This window comes from Trachurus trachurus (genome assembly GCF_905171665.1).
Source record: "Trachurus trachurus genome assembly, chromosome: 7".
Taxonomy (NCBI): domain Eukaryota; kingdom Metazoa; phylum Chordata; class Actinopteri; order Carangiformes; family Carangidae; genus Trachurus; species Trachurus trachurus.
Window position 1 is genome coordinate 29,067,048 of NC_139901.1, and position 19,871 is coordinate 29,086,918.

Here is a 19,871-nt window from a genome sequence, read left to right on the forward strand (position 1 = left end):
TATAAATATATTAAAATGATTAATAATGTTGCTGATCAGTGCAACCATAAGGTATATTGTACAGATGTGCATATGTTGTCCTTTTTTGTATAATAATGAGTTTAAAAAAAATAAAGAGATTAAAACTTTGTCAACATTAGTTACAGTCTCTTTCTTCTTGTTATCACTGGTTACCAGTAAACACTGACTGTGATTCACTGTCCTGGTGGTTTTTACTGGCTCAGTGTGATCATACAGCAGCAGCTCAGATCAGATGAGATGAGACACCGGCGGCGGCTGTGATGAAACAGTCCGGTGTGGAGCTTCACCTGTTCGGCTGTGATTGGCTGAACCTGCTCCAATCAGCGGCCGCGGACTCTTCCGTACATCCACAGTGTGATTTAGCGCACACACATACACACACACGCAGAGCGGAACAACACGGTGAGTCTCTTCTCCTCCTGCTGCTCTGTCTCTTGTAGAAATTAACACTTTTGTTGTAGTTTTTTTATTATATCTAATTATCCGGACCATCACTTCCTCATTAGTTTCTGGACATTAACGTGGACAATTTAGAAAAAAAACTCCGACTTCCGGCTCAGTAACTGATGTGTTAGCTCCGAGGCTAGCTGCTAATGCTAATGACCAACTTAACGAAAACTCGGTTCGTGGTTCCGTTAATGCAATAATCTCTTGTTGTTGTGTCTTCTTTACATGTGATGTGTGGCTGGTTATCTTCATATTTTGAAACGTATATCGCTTTAAAAGTTTAAAGAAAGTTTTGTAAAAAAAAATTCAAAGGAACAGATTTGAGATGCTAACAGGCTAGCTAATGCTAAGTTACTAGCTCCCGGTGTTTGTTCGCGAAACTGTTTTGGCAACTTTATAAAAACTGACTTGAATGTTTGTTTACTTTAAAAGTAACGATTCGGCTTCCCCGCTTCATTATTAAACCCGGTGTTATATGTTTAACCCGGGTTAAGCTCGCCTGTTCTTAGCTCAGCTTTGCTTTTCTTTTCCAGGCTAACAACGTTAACGTTAGTTAGCATCGCCCAGCCGTTGGTGCTAGCCCCGGATGCTAAATGCTAACTTGTCAAGTCTTAAAAGTCTTAATCGAGCTAATTTTGCTTACACTTCTCAAACTCGGATTAAATGTATGTGTATGTTTATGTTATGTTGAGCCTTAAACTTGTTATTTTAAGCAGTATTTCACAGTCTCAGTTCACTACATTAGGAAACTAATAGCCACACCCTTCCTTTCGAAACCAACTACGCTGTAATAAGTTGTCACCAAAGTTAAACTCGACACGGGGTTAAAAAGTGTGTTACTCTTTAGATTTAAAATGACAATTGAGCAAATAAATAGTTTTGTTGAAGGACGTCAACTTTTAATATGTTTGTACTTTTTTACTGTTTAGTTCAAGTCCGGTTTTCTGTCGCTGTTACACTTTCTGTTTGTTGACTTGAACTGAGCAGCAGCAGCGATGGTGGTGTTGGTGGTGTTGGTTTTGGTGAATCGTCTTGTTAAACTTAACACATTGAAAACCACTGACCGCCCTCACTTAAACGTTTCAAATGTGTATTTATTTACAGTTTAGTGTCATGCAAATGTTTGGACACCCTTGGTCTAAATGTCTGTTAATGTGAACAGTTCAGCAAGTGGAGGATGAAATGATCCCCAAAAGGCATGAAGTTACAGATGACACATTCCCTTTACATTTTAAACAGTACGGTATATATACTTTTACATTTTCAAAATTACAGACATAGTTGCTTTTACATTTTCAAAATGACAGACATAGTTGCTTTTACATTTTCAAAATTACAGAAATAGTTGCTTAGTTAGTTAGTAGCTAGTAGCCCCCCCATTGGAAACTATCACAGTGTGTAAATTATAAATATCTTGTCTGATACCTTGGTCAAAGTTATCCTGAGAGCTCAAGTCTCCTGGGTTTTCCATTCTTTTGCAGGCTGCTGCTTTATTTCCCCTTTCACACTAAAAATGTAGAAAACAAAAATAACATGCTGACATTGCTTAAAATATTGCAAAAAAAAAAAGTGTTCATGTTTAATTGTATGCCTTTTGGAGATTATTTCATCTTTCACTTTCTGAACTGTTCACATTAACAGACATTTTGACCAGGGGTGCCCAAACCTTTGTATGCCACTGTATAGACTACCAGTCAAAAGTTTCACTGGTATTTTTATTACTATAGTATCTAAAACTGGAGACATCAAAACTATGGAGGAACTTATAAGGGGTTATGTAGTAAACAAAAAAAAGTGTTAAACAAAGCAGAATATGTTTTATTTATTAGATTTTTTCGAAGTAGCCACCTTTTGCTTTGATGACAGCTTTTTGCACACGTTTGATTCAGCTTCATGAGTTCACAGAGGAGCTGAGGATTTACAAGCTGTTTTGCCTTCAGCATCTCAGCTGGGTTTAGGTCAGTTGACAGATAACTCTTTTTTTTAATTGACACTTTTGTGTTTACTAGGCTATATAATTTCACATGCGTTCCTTCACAGTTTTGATGTCTTCAGTTTGAATCTGCAATGTAGAAGTAATACAAATATAGAAAAACCATTGAATTAGAAGGTGTGTCCAAACTTCTGACTGGTGTTGTGTGTGTATATAATATATTACAACGGGACTGTTGATCAGCAACAGGTCTTTGTCGATTAACAGTGTAGTTTGTTGTGTAACGCGACAGCTCACCTCCTGTCTCCATGAAGCAGCAGACCCACACACAGTAACTTCATGTGGCGACAAACTCATCATTAGCTCACCCAGTGATTGTGCACATGGTGCAACACACTGGATGATGTTAGTAATTCTCCCTAACCACCTGTTTCTCCGAGTGTTTACCGTGTGTCTGCGTCTGTGGTGGTGAGTTGAGCTGATTCTGATGTTTCATTGGGGTTTTTTTTATTTTATTTTATTTTAGAGCCACTTTCCTGTCTGGAGCGAGATTCGGTGTAACGTTGATCTCTGGTTCCCAACTCCAAACTCCACTGACGACACCTGCGACCGGACATCGGTGTACCTGAGGATCTGAGCTGCTGCCGCCCCCCCCTCACCCCCACCCCTCCCCCCCAGATGTAGAGGGAGTTGTTGTCATCTGCAGCAGCCGTGTACACAGTAGGTGAAGCTCTCCTTGTTTTTGCCTGGACAGATTTTGTACCGTGTAGTCATTTTGTATTTTACTACTTCATTATACATGTGATACAAAGTGTTCATTAGCATTGACATAAGACTTTTTCATTGATCCTACGTGTGGGAAATTCACTTGTAACAGTAGCAAAGAGTACAGGATACGTAACGAAGTAAGGAATAAAAATATGTACAAGAATATATAAAAAAACAATATGTACTGTTACCTAGTCAAGTCACAGTTTATTTATAAAGCACATTTAAAGCAACCTCAGTTGACCAAAGTGCTGTACAGTTGAAAAGTAGTTAATCATAAACACCATAATAAATTAAAACAAAACAAGGAATAATAAAAAAAACTAAATTTAAAACAAATTTGGAATAAGAGAGAGAGGGAAAGACTATATATACATGTTGTTTGGTCAGAGATATTGCACAAGTAAAAGTATGGCATGTATGAATGAGAATAACACAAGAATAAATCATGCAGAAAAGAAAAAACAACTTTATGAGGCACTGTCGTCGCCGAAGCCAGCAAAATATGAATGAGTAGGATTGAGGAAGGTTTTGGTCGCAGCGCTTGATACTTGAAATGTTTGAGTCGGAGCTCATATCTAATCAGCCGGAGGCTCAGGTTTCTTATCAGATGTTGCTAGTTTTGCGACACCCACATAAATTTACATGTTAAACATGGCACGATTTGCACTCGCACACATTGCCAGGCGAACAAATGCATCATGTACGTGTTGGTGTCACCCTCCCTCCTCCTCCTCCCCCTCCTGTAGGTGTATTACCCCCCCTCTCCTCCTCTCAGTGGTAATGATGGCAGTGCAGTGGTCATGCATGCAGCCTCTGATCTCTGTTTTCTGTTTGTGCGCTGCGCTCGAGAAGAGGAGGGCCGTTACAATGGCTCTTTGTGCGGCGCCTCGTGTGCCTGTCTCACACTGTGGGTTTCTGGTGGTGCTTCATGCGTCGTAGTTAGAATTGCAAATGCCGGTCAAGTGTGACAAGAGTGGTTTTTGTATTGTTTGTCTCAACGTTTGACAAAGGTCCCACAGATGTATTGTGATTAGCAGATTCAAAGAGGATCTTAAAATGAGATTTTATCGAGCATCACCCCCTCTTTGACATTTGTACATCAAATGGGAGAATATTACATTTGCATTTCAGAATAGCATTTAAAACAAAGCTCTTTAAAAAGCAGAACTTTAAAACTTCTCACCACCTGTGCCATTATATTTATATACAGTATATTTATATACTTGTAAACAGTATTGTTAGCTTACTGGTGTGTGTCCGGTCAAAATAGTCAGATTTTGACAAAAAAGAGGATGTGAAATTTAACATTCAAAGTAGACGGGTTTAATCTGGGCTGTCAATGAGGGGATTTTCCTGATCAGTTTGTTTTGCACACGTTTATGTTTAGCTTTCACAAACAAAACACTATAATAAGTGTTTTCTATTGAATTTTCACATATGCATACTGGAAGAAGGACAGTAAGACTCAAAAAATACATCACACATACAAGTCTAAACTACAGACAAAACGGTATATACTAATGTATAAACAATAAAGTGATAATATAATTTGTATTAAGACACCACAGATGAGGAGTAACAATAATACTAATACTCATTACCTGCAACAAGGATTATATTTACTGTATAATCCCAGATCATAATCAGATTTTTAGAGAAATAACAGCTCATATTTCTCCATCATAAACATTTCAAGCCCGTGACAGTGACAGTTTTTCTTTTCCCAGCCGGTGTTTTCTAGGCCACCTACCTACGCTGTCAGATCTGTGTCAGGCCTGATGGAGTCGATGATGATGGGTCACTCTCTCTGTGGCCTTTTCTCCTCCGTTTTGTAATGAGATTAAGTTATTTGTGGCTCTGAGTGACTGAGGGACTCTTTACCTACCAGCTGCACTGCCGTTTTCAGGATCTCCTGCACTTTAATGCACTCGCAGGCAGCTCCCAGCTGTGTCTTTTGGGGACAGAATTAGCTGGATGTGCTTCATTATGAGGTGAAACACTGTCTATCTGTATTCCTGCAGTAAAAAAGCAGCAGCCTATAGTTTCCTCCAGTGCTTCTTCTCTTCTTTTCTTTTTTTTAAATTATTTTTGAAGAGGCAACGCCCCTATCATCATGACAGCTGAGCTCCCATGGCGGTGGGTGGGGGACAGAGCTCATTTTTTGGCAGAGTAATGACGTTTTAATCTGTTGATGTCAGCAGTGGTTTTTCATTTTCATTGTTTAAGACACTGTAGTACAGCAGGGCGTTCACACCACCACCACCACCGCCGCCAGCTCACTGTAGCGGAGAGGTTTACTATTTCCAGTGTACATTGTTGGGAGATGCTGGAGTTTCTGATTGTAGTGTCCTGCAGCAACAAATCTTGGGTTACAAAGAGACGATCTGTGAGTGTTTAAAGGTTAATTTTACTCCAACAACACCTCGTTTCAAATAAAATACCGTCCTTCTTGATAAAGGATGGGGTCGTTTTCAGTCACTGGAATAAATCTTCCCGTGTCGGGTAATTTATGTCTTTCTTAGATTCAACTGGCTCTCCTTTTTTTTTCTCTGTAGCTGAAAACAACAAAGCTTCCCTCTGTCTCACGTCTTCATCCTCCTCCTTCTGTACATTCAGACTCTTGTGCTGTCCAGTGAAGTTGCCCACCATGCGTGAGTACAAGCTCGTGGTGCTCGGATCAGGAGGCGTGGGAAAATCAGCGCTGGTGAGTGACGCTGGTGCAACACAGTCAATACACCAGTTATTACAGCTGTATAGATTTTGTGATGAAGTGTTTATGTCTGTGAAACAATATACAATGTAATTATGTCTTTAAATGAATCATAATTTAAGGTGAGACACTACAGGTGAATAGGGTAAAAATGACAGATGACCATGAAACTAAACAAGTTTATCTCTTACATGAAGACAAATATTTAATATATTGCAAGTTTTGTCATATTTTATGTTTAAATATGTAAATGAGGCAGTATCTAATTGAATATGCGGTCATTTGCATTCATTGCCAGAACAGAAATCTGAACAATGGATAAAGCCACATTCAAAATTCATTTGTTTTATTTTGTTGGGGGGATTCTGGATATCTCTTTTTCTACTCTCCACTCCACCAGCCCTAAAAAAAATCTAATTTTTACCATCTTTTTAGGAATAAAATGTTGTATAAATCAGACCGTGAATGATATATCAACAAACCCCTCTGTAAAAAACCTTTTGAATACAGAGAGGGATAAAACTGGAAGGTTTGGTGTCTGTAAGTGCTGCTGAAGTGGAGATTTCTAGGAAAAACTCATTCTGAATGTATACAGGGGTTATCAACAGGTCTTGAAAAAGCATAAAAAGAATTGATTTCAGTTTTGGGGACCATGGGGCCATTTAAAAAGTAGTGAGGCCGTTTTATTAAAGTGTGACACGGGCAGTAATTCTTACTGTTCGAGTTATTTTTCGGGAAAAAAATTGGAAACTGCAAATGGTGATAAAAGCGCTGTTTAAAGGTCTTAAATTTACCTTGGTGGCTCCTGCAGCAACACTGTGACAGGATAACAAACTATTTTACAATAAAGGAGTTCAAAACATTTACCATCATCATTCTTCAACTCTTTCATAAATGTTTTCTTTGACATTGTCTTCCAACGTTAAGCAGGAATAAATCGTGCACACATTTCTTTATATACTTATTCAAATGTTTTGTTTTTCTTCCTTGAACCATCTGCAGCTCAAAGCATACACAATCTTATCTTGTAAAAAAAACAGGAGTTAATATTTCAACAGGCCATAAAAAATAAACTATAAAACGATAAGTGTCAGTCTTGAGTTTAACTGGTTTAGCTTCAAGAGCACAAATGAAACTGACAGTTACGTTAAAGTCGCCTGAAGCCAAAGATGAATGTTGTTGATAAATCAAGGTGATTTGAATGAAGTGGATCAGTTCGTGCTGTATTTTTAGTTTCACTGTTCTTGCAGTTGGATCCATGGTAGTTTTTTTTCTTTTTTTTTATATAAATGTGCCGGTTTTTGACCCACAACGATGTCCTAATGTTTTTTTTTTCCTTTTGCTTCATTTGTGTTTTCCAGACAGTCCAGTTTGTGCAGGGCATTTTTGTGGAGAAGTACGACCCCACAATAGAAGACTCCTACAGAAAGGTCAGACACACTGTTTAAGAGCTTTTTGAATATTTTTAAATCGCTCCACGTCTCGTATTTCATGTAAAACTGTTTTGTTTCTCCTCCGACAGCAAGTGGAGGTCGACGGGCAGCAATGTATGCTTGAAATCCTGGACACGGCCGGAACAGTAAGTCAGAGCAGACACCGCTTTCAGATCGAAGAGGTCCGACAAGATGAATGCAAACCGGCGGCTGATGATCGTTTCTCTGTGTTTTTTTTCTTGCCGTTGTACAGGAACAGTTCACGGCCATGCGGGACCTGTACATGAAGAACGGCCAGGGCTTCGCTCTGGTCTACTCCATCACAGCGCAGTCGACGTTTAACGACCTACAGGACCTCCGGGAACAGATCCTGCGAGTAAAGGACACAGAGGACGTGAGTGTTGGCCTCTTTTTAAAAAAAGTTGAAGGAGGGTTAAAGGTGTACAGAAAATAAAAATAAATTTGATTCCACTCTGGGTCATAAAATTAGTGTAATAACTCATCTATCAGACGATGTAGCCCAAAAATTCTATTTTCGAGTAAATCCGGGATGAAAGTGGGGTAGTTTTTTTTTTTTGATTGGATAATGCAGTCGCACAAATTATGCGTCACGTTGTTCACGATTCATCAGCCACTGATATTGGATCCGTCATCCGTCACTCAAACGTCTGAGACACACACAAACACACACCGAGCTCGGTCTCGCACCAAACATTGAATATCCCGCCCGCTCGTCGCCCGCTCGATAACGACCAATCAAATTTGTTTTCCTTGCTCGGGTAAACTCGTAGAAGGAGGCGCGACAAACGGCCAAATCTGAACACCTTTAACAGTTTTTTGTAAACAAGTTTTATGTATCACTTCTATATTTAATTTAATCTCTTTTTCATCAATTTTCTTACAAAAAAGCAGCCAAAGGTGCTTTAAATGATAAAATGGTAGACAGTAAAGAACTGTCCAAACTGTCACTCCAGAGCAAAAGCTGGACGCCACCGCCAGTAAACAAGAAGAAGCAAAGTAGCGTATCAACCGGTCAGTTGTGGAAACATTTGTGAGCTAGAAGATGCGCCAGCAGCGTTGTATCGGTCTGCTGTATGGGGCCGAGGGGTGACGATCGCCATTGCGACCAATTGGTGATTTAGCATGTTCAGCATTTATTAGCGCTCTAGCACGACCTGTGCAGCAGCAGCAGGAGGAAGAGGGGCTGACTGACAGAGAGGAGAGATGGTGAAACGATGTTAAACCAGAGTAGTTTTTTCTGTGAGACTCTGCGGTGAGCCCAAACCAGACTGTGGTGGACAGCTATTCTTATACCTGTGGAGCCAGTGCTTCACTTTATGTTCGTGGTAAATAATGTGGTTGTACAAGGGTTAGCGCTTTTGTAAGAACCACACTTGATAAATAAAGGTTATATATTTGAATAATAACAATAAACTAAAAGCATGTTGGAACTAGTAATGTCTCCTTTCTTGTAGTGCCAGAATCTCACCTACTTTTAACCTCAGACTTTCACAATGATGAATCAGATGCCAGACTGCCTCATTCTTTCAGTTTTAACCTGAAGACATATTTGATTTTCCAAAAACAACAATCAGTGCACACCAAACCGAAAACCGTGACCACGAAACCGTGGATTTTGTGAACTGTTCCACCACTAGTTTACGCAAATAGACACAAACACAAATTAAACATTGAGAAATTAAAAACACTGAGGCAACGCTGTCTTACACTCAACAATTTGCAGTTTTCAGTAGTATAGGGACAAAGAGGATAAAAATAAGATAAAGTAGGTAAATGGCACAAAAGAAAATAAAATAAAAGTCAAATAAATAGTTCTCAGTCAGCTCTGATCCGGCCTCTGTGCTGCTGTGACACATATTTGCCGTCAGCGCTCACTGAGCTCTTATCTCTCTTATCTTATCAACTAAATTTGAAGAAGCACGGTTTTCATTGGACGGCAGCAACAATAAAACCCGCTGTATGAATGAGTGTTGAAACAGCTTAATGTAACAGAGTCACTCAGCTCTACTCTCTGTGTGTGTGTGTGGGGAGAGATCGTCTTCAGCGATAACCTTTCACTGTTTCTTCCTGTGTCACCTTTGAGACTCATCACTCCCTCATTAAGAGTCGACTCTGCTGGAGACGGGGTGGGGGGTGAGGGGGGGGGGGCAGGAACTTTGTGACACGTTGGAAATGTCAGAGCTGTTGTTAGACGCTATCTGCCACTTTCAGTCTCTGTCTCTTCATCTCCTAATTTAGACGGAGGATATACGACATGCTGAGTGTGCGCTTTACTTATTCATAGCAGGCGGCTGATTAGACGCTGCGTCTCGGTCACTCGGCCAAAACATGAGCACAAGCCGTCATTATACTGGTGAACCAGGACTGGGTGTTGACACATTGTATTAAAGGATAATTTCCGTTTTTTACAACCTGGACCTTATTTCTAGCATAAAATAAGATCATTTTACTCACCCAGAAACTTTGGTGTCATTTGGAGTTGTTTTGACGAAATTAGGCCCAGTGGAGCGGCGTGTATATCCGTATAATGCGAGAACACGGGGCACCCAATGCAGCCTCTAAATAACACATTATCCGCTGCAAAACTCGTTCATTTCGCCAATATTTTGTTATGATACACTAGTGATATTCCCCTCCGAGCCCGTGGTGGCATGTTATCAACATGCTGCGCCTGTAGGTTGACTATTAACCTCCGACCTGGATGATGTCTTCTCCGACCGCTGCCCCGGCGCGGCTAACTTGCTACGGCTGATGCTATGGTTCGTTTCTGCGTGTTTCTGACTTGTCAGAACAAAATGAGCAGCTGGATGAAGTTCAGCTTCCACATGCTTCCTCTCCTCAACCTGGACTCACTAAAGCTCCGGCTAGTTGAGCTAAAAATGGACCTGAATGCTGAAGCGGAATGATTATTATCAGAATGAGCCGGGCAGCGGTCGGAGATGACATCATCCAGATCAGAGGTTAGTTAGTCAACCTACAGGCGCCGGATGTTGATAACATGCCACCACGGGCTCTGAGGGGAATAGCACTAGTGTATCATAACAAAATATTGGCGAAATGAACGAGTTTTGCGGCGGATAATGTGATATTTAGAGGCTGCATTGGGTGCCCCGTGCTCTCGCATTATACGGATATACGCGCCGCTCCACTGGGGCTAATTTCGTCAAAACAACTCCAAATGACACCAAAGTTTCTGGGTGAGTAAAATGATTGTATTTTATGCTAGAAATAAGGTCCAGGTTGTAAAAAACGGAAATGATCCTTTAAAGACACTTGATTTATAGGTTATATAATACGCCTTTCCCACTGGCCAAAAAACCTGTTTAAACCCGCTAACAATCGGCTTTTAGTGGCGGTGGGAAAGGCGCACGAGCCGCGTCAAACGACTTGGCAAGCGACGCGGGTTAAAATCGCCTTCGATCGGCTTGCAGCGGGAACACCAGACCCGGGTCGACTCCGCTAATTTACGTGATGAGCGTTACATCACGTCACGTCATCGCGCCGGTTGCGTCTCATATCACGTACCAAAACAAAGCTCTGCTCGCATTCGAGACTGGGATCAAAAGATCAAAGAACACTGACCAAAAAAGATTGAAAAAAAAAAAGAAAGAAGCGACAGTCTGTTTAAAGGGATAGGTCACCCAAAATTGAAATTTCACTCATTATCTACTCACCCTCATGTCGACTAAGGGCTGGGAGAAGTTTCAGAGTCCTCCGTGGCTTCTCTGAGTTACAGGGGGTCTCGGCGTAGCAGTGCATCCATATAACGGTTGCAAATGGATACCAACTGTCTTCGTAACAAAAAGACACACCAAAAAACATCCAAATACCTCCATGCTGCTCGTATGTAACGTCCGTCTTGTATTGAAGCCCCGAAATGCGAAATTGTCCTGAAAAAAATTGAATAAGTCTATATTTCAAGCTTGTTTTGTAGCGGAAGCTCCTCTTCCTGGTTCGTCAAATTTGGACGAACTGGGAAGAGGAGCTTCCGCTACAAACAAGCTTGAAAAATAGATTTTTTGGACGGACCTCACACTCCGCGGCGGGCGGCTGTGGCATGACACTGTTTCTTGCACCGCGGATGAGAGCGGGGCGACTGGTTTATGCTCTGTCTGATCCCTCAGCGGGGGGTCAGACTCGGCTCATTTTGGTCAATGGGAAAGAGGCTTTAGATATCGGTTTGAACAAATCTTAACTCTTTGACGTGTCTTTGGATCAATCAGGTTCCCATGATCCTGGTGGGAAACAAGTGCGACCTGGAGGACGAGCGCGTGGTCGGGAAGGAGCAGGGACAGAACCTGGCCCGTCAGTGGAACAACTGTGCCTTTTTAGAGACTTCAGCTAAATCAAAGATCAATGTTAATGAGGTAAGTTGAAGTTGCAGCACTAAAAGCTCCACATCTGTGTGACATGTTTATATGTTAAAGTTTTCACAGCACAGACCTTTTATCACCCTTTTTTTTTCCTTTTTTCTTTGAGTTGCAATTAGCAGAAAAGGTTTTAGTTCGAATCAAACGAGAACATCGATGATGAATGGAAACATTCGCTCCTTTAGAGTCACGACGGTCTCGTAAAACTCTGCAGTTTATGGCGGCGTTATGGCTCCAGGTGGCTCGCTGCCTCTGGCTGTCGCCTCCTGGATTAAACAGTTTCATCTGTGAGCAAGAGAAACTGGGAGAAAAAAAACACTCTGCACACTGATCACACTGATCTGAGCTTTCACTTTGTGTTTGGTAACAACTTATCAAAGCCCCCGGCTGCTGTCAGATGAACTGTGGAGCTGCTTCTTCTCCTCTGACCCCCTCTGACTCCTGAGTGCAGTAATATAACTAACGCTGACTGTGACTGCAGTGGTTGGGCTCAGGTCCAGTCCAGCTCCACAAACAACAGCAGAACAGACTTTTCTGCTCGGTGCTGAAACACAGCGTTGAAGTGGAGGACGCCGCTCTGTTCAGATGAAACGCTCCATTTCTTGTCTTTACACATCGTCCACTGAAGACAGCTTTGCATCTTTTATTATTCTTACTCATTTAGGCCTAAAAATACGACATTTCAAGACTTTCTTTGTCACACCTCTCAGCCCTAGAATAGAAATGATATACGTATTAACACAGTGACGTATACCGCTGCATTTTCAATATCTGTCCTTTGATTGGCCTTTAAAATACAAACACACACAACATATATAAAGATTATCCTGCTTTAACTTTAGTAGGTAAGGACTTCCACACATCTGAGGATTTATAAAACACTTCCTTACATTTCCCTTATGTTTTTAAAGTGATCAAAACAATACAACCTCACTGACATCCTGTCCACAGTTTCAATAATGTAATTATATATGATCGTATATGGTTTGATAGAGAGAAACCCAGACTGTGTGAAATGTCAGATCTTTATCCCTATTTTAAGTCGGCATAAGTCACGATTGTCAAATATTTAAATAGTATTTGAATTTGGAAAAATCCACTAGTTGATGTGACGATCTTGTTAATTTACAAAATGTTATTACCTCCTTTTGTTTGGTGCCCAGTTTTTAACGGTCTGTATCGTCTCACATCACAGAGAGACTGAAGAACACGACTGAAGTAAATGAGTGTAGAGTTAAATCAGCTCCAGACCTGAGCTTGTGTTTATTCTGGGACCTGAGCGTGATTCAAACCCAGTGTTTTTAGATAAGTTGGCTGTTATATCGAAAATAATCATTAGTTTGAAACTGTCTTTGAATAGAACTCCTTCTTGAAACCCATCCCTCGCTTTAAGCAGGTCAATAAAATACATTTGTCTTGATGACATTACTTCCTAAGTGACTGTGCTGCAGCTCTTTCCACATCTCTCTTAATGTACTCGTCCACTTCCATCACTTCATGAGGAAGTGGCTGAAACGTCTCCAGCCTCTTCTCCCTGCTGCGTTTCCTGCTGATCAAACCGCTGAACTTTCTGTTTCTCTTTCTGTTGCAGATTTTCTATGATCTGGTGCGACAGATCAACAGAAAAACGCCGATGGAAAAGAAGAAGACAAAAAAGAAGTCGGGTTGCACACTGCTCTAAAAACGCCCTCCCACAGTCGCTCCGGGCCAGGTGAGTGGGCGTCCGAACAGGATTTACTCCAGACGTGTGCACGGCTCCCACTGCTCACCGAGCTCTGGACCCACTCTCAACACTCACACATCCACTGCTGCTATTATTATTTTTTATTCCCCACAATATCTTTATCTTAGTTTTAAGCAGCGAGAAGAAATACAGTCTTTGACTTAGTCCTGCAACATGTCGTACAACATAGTTTAGAAGCTTTATTATAATGAAAACAGAACATAAAACAAAATAATCACATAGAACCAAAATGTTTCTTCTGTCATTTAAACGAATGATAAACACGACGTAGTGGAGTCTTATTAGATTATACAATGAAAAATTATGGGTATTTGAGAGAAAAATAGAAAAGAAAAAAGATAATTATAATAAAATATATTAATAATCACAATCTTTAACAATTCAGTCTGTTAAATCTGAGTCCTTAACATATTTCACTGCTGTTATTATTCATTATTCAGATGATTTAATAAATTAATCTGGACAGAAGTATCAATCAATCAATCAAACTCAGCAGAAAGGTGTTTGTGAAATAAAAAACGACTCAAGAAGGATCTATAGATTTAAAATCTAATCTTTTTGAGGTGGAGTTGAATAAATTAAAGCCTGTTCAGTCTCGTGATGCCACTCAGGCTCAATCTTCTGTTTTAAGATGATTTTTTTTTTAGAGAAACCTGTGACCAACATCCTGTTTCCTCCAAATGACTCACACATGTCGATAAAAAATCTATTTTATTTCTTTTTACACCACCAAAGTTGATCATGAAGGTTTTTTATAGGTTTGTCAGATGAGTGTTGTGGCTCCGCCTGCTGTCGGATCGTTGTAACTGCAGCTTTTCTCTCTGTTGCTGCTCGTTCTGGTCCATTTACTCCAAATAACGAGCTCCACTCAGCTCTGATGATACTTGATTTTTAACATTAGCAGCCAACGTTTCCCCCCAAAGTAAAACACAGATTTAGTTCCTGTGTGAAATGAAAGTGAATCACTGGTTTAACTCACTCAAACTCCTGGAGACTTTAAATCTTGTTCCAGTGTGTGTGTGTTTATAATCCATCACTGTTAATGTGGAGTTGTGCTGACTTTTCAGCTAATTTGCAGCACGGCGATAATGTAACTTTGACGTGGATGAAATCAGACATGCATATATTTATTTTATTCATGCAGTTCAGCCTCGCAAAGTTTCCTCAGGAGTTTTTTTTTACAGTCGACAGCACGAGTCAGCATCACGGTCTCTGTGATGGATTACCGAGCTCTAAATCACAGTGGGTAGAGAAAAAAAAAACATTATTTAAAACCTAAAACAACGATAAAGGAAAAAGCTTCAGGGAAGGTAAAATGCAAATGTGGCTTGAGTCAGTTTTTACAGCTTCCAGTTACAATTCCTCTCCCACTCAACAAGGAAACACTTGACTTGTCATATCGGCCTCAGATAAACTTTGCTCCAGATTTGAGGCCACAACAAAGACGGATGTTGTTGTAACTGCTCACTCTGAAAAAATGTCCCGACTCCCACCTGAACATCAGGAACGATTCACACACTGAGATAAACCTGTTATTAATGTTTTAATTTCATATTGGAACAAGATTTGGCCTTTGAAAAGTGTGTGTTTTGTTTTTTTTAACACCATAACACCTTACTTCCTCCAAACAAACACTGATGTGGTAAAGTTCAAGGTCGAACAGGTTTATTGACCAACCTCAGCACCATTATTGGACATTGATCATCTCATAACTTCTGTTCTGTGAGTTTTTAACTACAGTCTCAGAGGATGTGAGATTTATCATTTGACTCCAGATGTCTAATCATTTTAATTCTTTCACTCTCACAGTTTTGTTTTAAATGGGACAGGGAAAGATTCAGATAATATCTCAGGAATGAATGAATGACTTTGACTTTTATTATTGTGTCATGCATTCTTCTGTATATCCAGCCTGCATGGACTTATAAAAGACACCAAGAAAACAAACCGGACCAGAGCACATCATCAACACATCAAGGAAATAAAGGAGGGTTCAAAACCATTATCCGGAAAAAGGAAAACAATACCAGGGTTCAAGGGAAATCATCAAAAATTAATGAAACAAATGTTCCTGTCTTCTTTTCCAGGCTTTAGAGATAAAACTAGTTGTCTCAACCACACTGAAATTATACAACCATCTTATAATTTCCTAAATATTTCAGGGTTTTGTCCACAGATTTCATGTAATAATACCTCCCTCAAATCATCATACTTTGTACCATTATAAAAGGAAACAAAAATCACTTTCTGCTTCATCTAACTCACACATTTCACATATTCTTCTCTCCTCTGGAATATTTTTAATAGAACTGAACTCCAGAACTGGAGCTTAAAGAAACATGATGCCAATGTTGCTATACTTCATGACTGAAAATGTAAATAAATATAAACTCTTTGCTAATAATTTATCTACTCAAATAGTGATGAAATGTCATTGGTTAGTTCACAACTCGTTATCAAACAGACTGCAGGTTTAAAAGCCACAGAGTGGGTGATCGTCAGTTCGACTTCCAACCGAGACGATCTCAGTTGCTCTCTCCCTGTTTTCCTGTCTCTTTCTTTACACCGTCCTCCAATCCAATAAAGGCAAAAACCGCCCAAAGAAAATCTGTAAACGCCACAAAGAGGATCTGACTGAACTAAACCTCGGCTACAGATCCAGGACTCACTGATCTGATCCACTGATCTCGTTACGTCTAATTTACACTAATTAATCTCATTGATAAGCTTCAGCTAAAACAATTAGACTCGGCTCAGCTCTAATTTACTCTGATTCACTGTGGTACCAAAATATTGACCAGGACCACAGAGTTTTTAGAGCTTTGGGCACTTAAAAAATATTTTAATGGAGATTTGATGCAACAGTTTCCTTAGTTTGGTTTTCTTAGTTGTTCTTTTTCATACCTTTACATGTTTTAATTAATTCTTCTGTCGTCTTACGAAGCGTCACCAGGTGTTGGTGAGTCGTGTCTTATCAGCTGATGTTGCTGCCGTCAGGTCGCTGCTTCAGGACGGCGCTCCGTGTGTGTCATCGTCCTGTTGACCCGCTTCCTTATTTTCACCGCCTGTCGTCTTCTGTATACGCATGATTTCTGCCTTTTCCCCAGTCCGTTCTGTGTCGTACATGGAGCGACCTGAGCAGCCGTAGGCGTCACCGTCCTGTCGAACAAAAGCTGATAAAACACGTCACACCAACATTTAGTAACGCTTCAGAAGAAGATGGAAGAATCAATTCAATTCAATCATTCAATTCAAAGAACTTTATTTTTCCGTTAGGAACTTCATTTGTGGAAAAGCGTCAGTGCAAGTTTAAACAAGATAAATACATATATAAATACAAATGTTAAAAAGTAAAAAAATACGAAACAAATGTTAAAAAGAGAGAAGGACGCACACACACAAGCCAGACCAGGTCAGCTGTTCAGTAATCTGATCAATGATGGTACAAAACTTGTCATGGCTCTCTTCGTTTTAAAAGTGAGGGATCTGGTATAAGAATACTTTTGTTCTCAACTCAACTCTTCTTGTCTGATGCGTTAGAAAACCAAGCTGCTGTGTGTTGTTGACATAATGAACTCCAGTTTCCTGTCTCGTCTGTCAGGATTCAGGTGTGTTCACATGCAGCAGCTCAACAGGTCGAACGAGGAGCAGCTCACTCTGCTTCAGAGCTCACATAGTTAAAATTTATCGATGAATTAAAAAACGCTTTGCCAGCAGCTTGTGTCGGACACATTTTGTGCAGATATGTAATGACACTACTCTTTCTTTCTGTTTTTCTCTCTCTCCTTCTTGCAGAAACTTGTAATGATTAACTGTTTCCCAGTGGACGGTGCCAGCAGTCCGATTCCTCTCCGGAGCATTTTGAAGAAAACTTCACCACTCGCAAAATGGCAGGAGACGGCACATACTCTCAAGATACTCTCTTCTCTGCTTTTTAATGGCAAAGAAATTCGCCTCTGTATTTTTATTTTATTTTTTTGTACTGTCAGCCTGATGACAACTCTTGTTTTTGTCTTTTTTTTTTTCTCAAGGTGTCTTTCTTTTGGAAATATCAGTGTAAAAACAAAAAAGAAAAAAGAAGAGACCGTGGGGTTTAAAAATCCATATATGGGAACTAAAAAAAAAAGTTTTATTAAAAAGTAACATCAGTCTTGGGCATATTGTGAAAGAAAAACCATGTGAAATGTTGACGCGCTCACACATTTCTGCACTAACAGTGTCGACGGAGACGCGTCAGTGTCCATACGTTACTTGTTCCTACTTACAAGGATGAGTATTGATGAGGTAACATCTTTCCTAAGTGACTTTGTTTTATATCGAGAGCTGCAAGCCTTCCATATTTCCCATAATATATTCTACTTCCATTTTTTGCATAATAAAGCTAAGGAAATTAGTATTTTATAGACTGATGGGGAGGGAGGGGGCTGGTTCGTTCTGATTTGTGTCTCGAGGCTGAAAATATATTGTACTAAACCAACTCTAATATTGCTTCTTGTGTTACCCTGTCACAGATGATTTTCCAGCTTTTATGAATGATTAAATTTTAGTACATTTTCATTATTTTTGGTCTTGTATTTTTCTTTTTTCCCCAAAAGCGTCACTAAATGTCTTTATCGCTGGTGATTATGAAATGTAATTATAGATATTTGCAGTTTTTGAAATGGCTTTAAAAGTCTGCAGCGTGTGAACACATTACAACCAAGTTTTATTTTCATTTATTATAATCTGTTGTGTTTGCTCCACAGCAGCAGGTGACGTGTGGTCAGGTCAGATGTGAGACAGTGAGTGAGTTCCTCAACGAGCTGAAAGTGTTTCCCCTGCTGGCAGAAATCGCTCCCCGAGCCCAGACCAGACCAGATCAGACCACTGAGTCTTATAGAGTAAAGGACTTGGCTCAGCTGATCTGCAGCAGAGAAACAGGAACTGTGACTCCAGATTCTCGGCAGCAGACGCAGAGGAAGTGAAGCCAGTAAAAAAAAAAAAGCAGAATAGGAAGAAGAGAGGAGGCTCAGAGTGATGGTGTGACAACAAGGCCTGTGACGTATCAAGTGATCAGCTACAGATTTATCTATACATAAGTCACTGGGGAAAATTCCTAATTGTAATACATGGCTAATAAGAGTTGCAACTTATTGTTTTCTCAATTTATCAATCAAAATAGAGGAAAACATACGTTATTGTTGAGTCAGTCACAAGATGAAGGAGTTGTCATATTATGTTTGTCTTGAGGCCTCTTCTACACGCCTGGGACTGGGATGCCTGGTAATCAGCTGATTCATGGGAGCTGAAGCAAATCATCTTTCATCATTTCAAAGTTTATTTAACTCAGGAATACATTCAGGGTAGGAAATCAAAAGGTAAAAAAGACCTCGACACTAGAAATCAAATCAATGTTTCTCAGCTGACGATGACATTAAAGTGTCAGGAAACACAAACTCAGTAAAATAAGTAAAGAACCAAGTAATAAAACAATGAGAGCCACCAAAACATTAAATATTACAGATGTGCACCTCTGGGACCTGCAGAACAGCTCAGAGAACTTTTACCTTTGACCCATTAGGAAAATGAAAGGCAGAGTATTTTGCCATTTGCAGTAAAATCCACATTGATAAGCAGGACTGTGAAACAAACATAGATGAATAATAAGATCCACCCTTTGATTGTCCAAACTTCTTACCTTGGTTCAGTTCATAATATCAGACCTGACTGTCTCCTCATGACCCGTGTGACCAGAACCGGACAGGGAAAACTGTTGAAATATTAACCCTTTATTTATTTGTTTGGTAACAGTTTATAATAAGTACACACTATTAAGCACTAGTTAAGCATTAATAAATACTGAATTCTTCATTTATAACGCATGAATACTTATGTAGTTTATAAATACAGTTAGACAGTGCTTATTAGTGATGAGTAAAACATTTTTAACTGTTTATACACTACATACTAATGAGTATTCATGTGTTATAAATGATAAATTCAGTATTTAATGCTTAACTAATGCTTAATAGTGTGTACTTATTAAAGGGACTACGAGGAGTTTTGGAAAAGCAAAGCGTTTTCACACTACATTTATGCGCGCGCACCGTGAAATTCTTTGACCGGCGCAAGACAGACTCATGTTTTCATTCATCAAGAATTAAAGTCAGAGGTTCAAAGAGGTTCACATACCACCGTAGTTCCGACCATAAACGGCGATTCAGCTGCGTTATTCTCATGACTCGTTGCGAAACCGAAAGTAAAAAACGCTGGTCGGCTCGACCAGCATCTCCGCCACCACTAATAATAACAAAATAACGATAGAGACAGAACGATATATTTATCGAAAATGTGCCCATTAACAAGCGTGGGTAGCGGAGATTCATCCACATTAACGTGATACTTTTTTTATAACCGAATAGAAACTCCTCGTTGTCCCTTT

At 39.9% G+C, this 19,871-nt stretch overlaps 1 protein-coding gene across 2 annotated transcripts; it reads left to right on the forward strand.

The window, feature by feature from the left end:
- Positions 1-386: 386 nt before the first annotated feature.
- Positions 387-18,001, forward strand: rap1aa (RAP1A, member of RAS oncogene family a). 2 transcript variants are annotated; one of them, XM_083975379.1, is made up of 9 exons: positions 387-423; positions 2,928-3,121; positions 5,789-5,876; positions 7,244-7,312; positions 7,405-7,461; positions 7,569-7,709; positions 11,560-11,703; positions 13,298-13,417; positions 17,246-18,001. In XM_083975379.1, the coding sequence occupies exons 3-8, from the start codon at positions 5,820-5,822 to the stop codon at positions 13,385-13,387; spliced, it is 558 nt and encodes a 185-aa protein (XP_083831505.1). In that variant the 5' UTR covers positions 387-423; positions 2,928-3,121; positions 5,789-5,819; the 3' UTR covers positions 13,388-13,417; positions 17,246-18,001. The 2 variants fall into 2 exon arrangements, with proteins under 2 accessions (XP_083831505.1, XP_083831506.1); XM_083975380.1 differs by lacking the exons at positions 387-423; positions 2,928-3,121 and adding an exon at positions 5,509-5,558.
- The last annotated feature ends 1,870 nt before the right edge of the window (positions 18,002-19,871 follow it).

Excerpts from the sequence above, each read along its gene's own strand:
- rap1aa (XM_083975379.1), top strand. The coding sequence starts at position 5,820 with ATGCGTGAGTACAAGCTCGTGGTGCTCGGATCAGGAGGCGTGGGAAAA. Across the intron at positions 7,462-7,568 it reads TCCTGGACACGGCCGGAACA|GAACAGTTCACGGCCATGCG; the intron begins GTAAGTCAGAGC and ends GCCGTTGTACAG. Across the intron at positions 11,704-13,297 it reads CAAAGATCAATGTTAATGAG|ATTTTCTATGATCTGGTGCG; the intron begins GTAAGTTGAAGT and ends TTTCTGTTGCAG.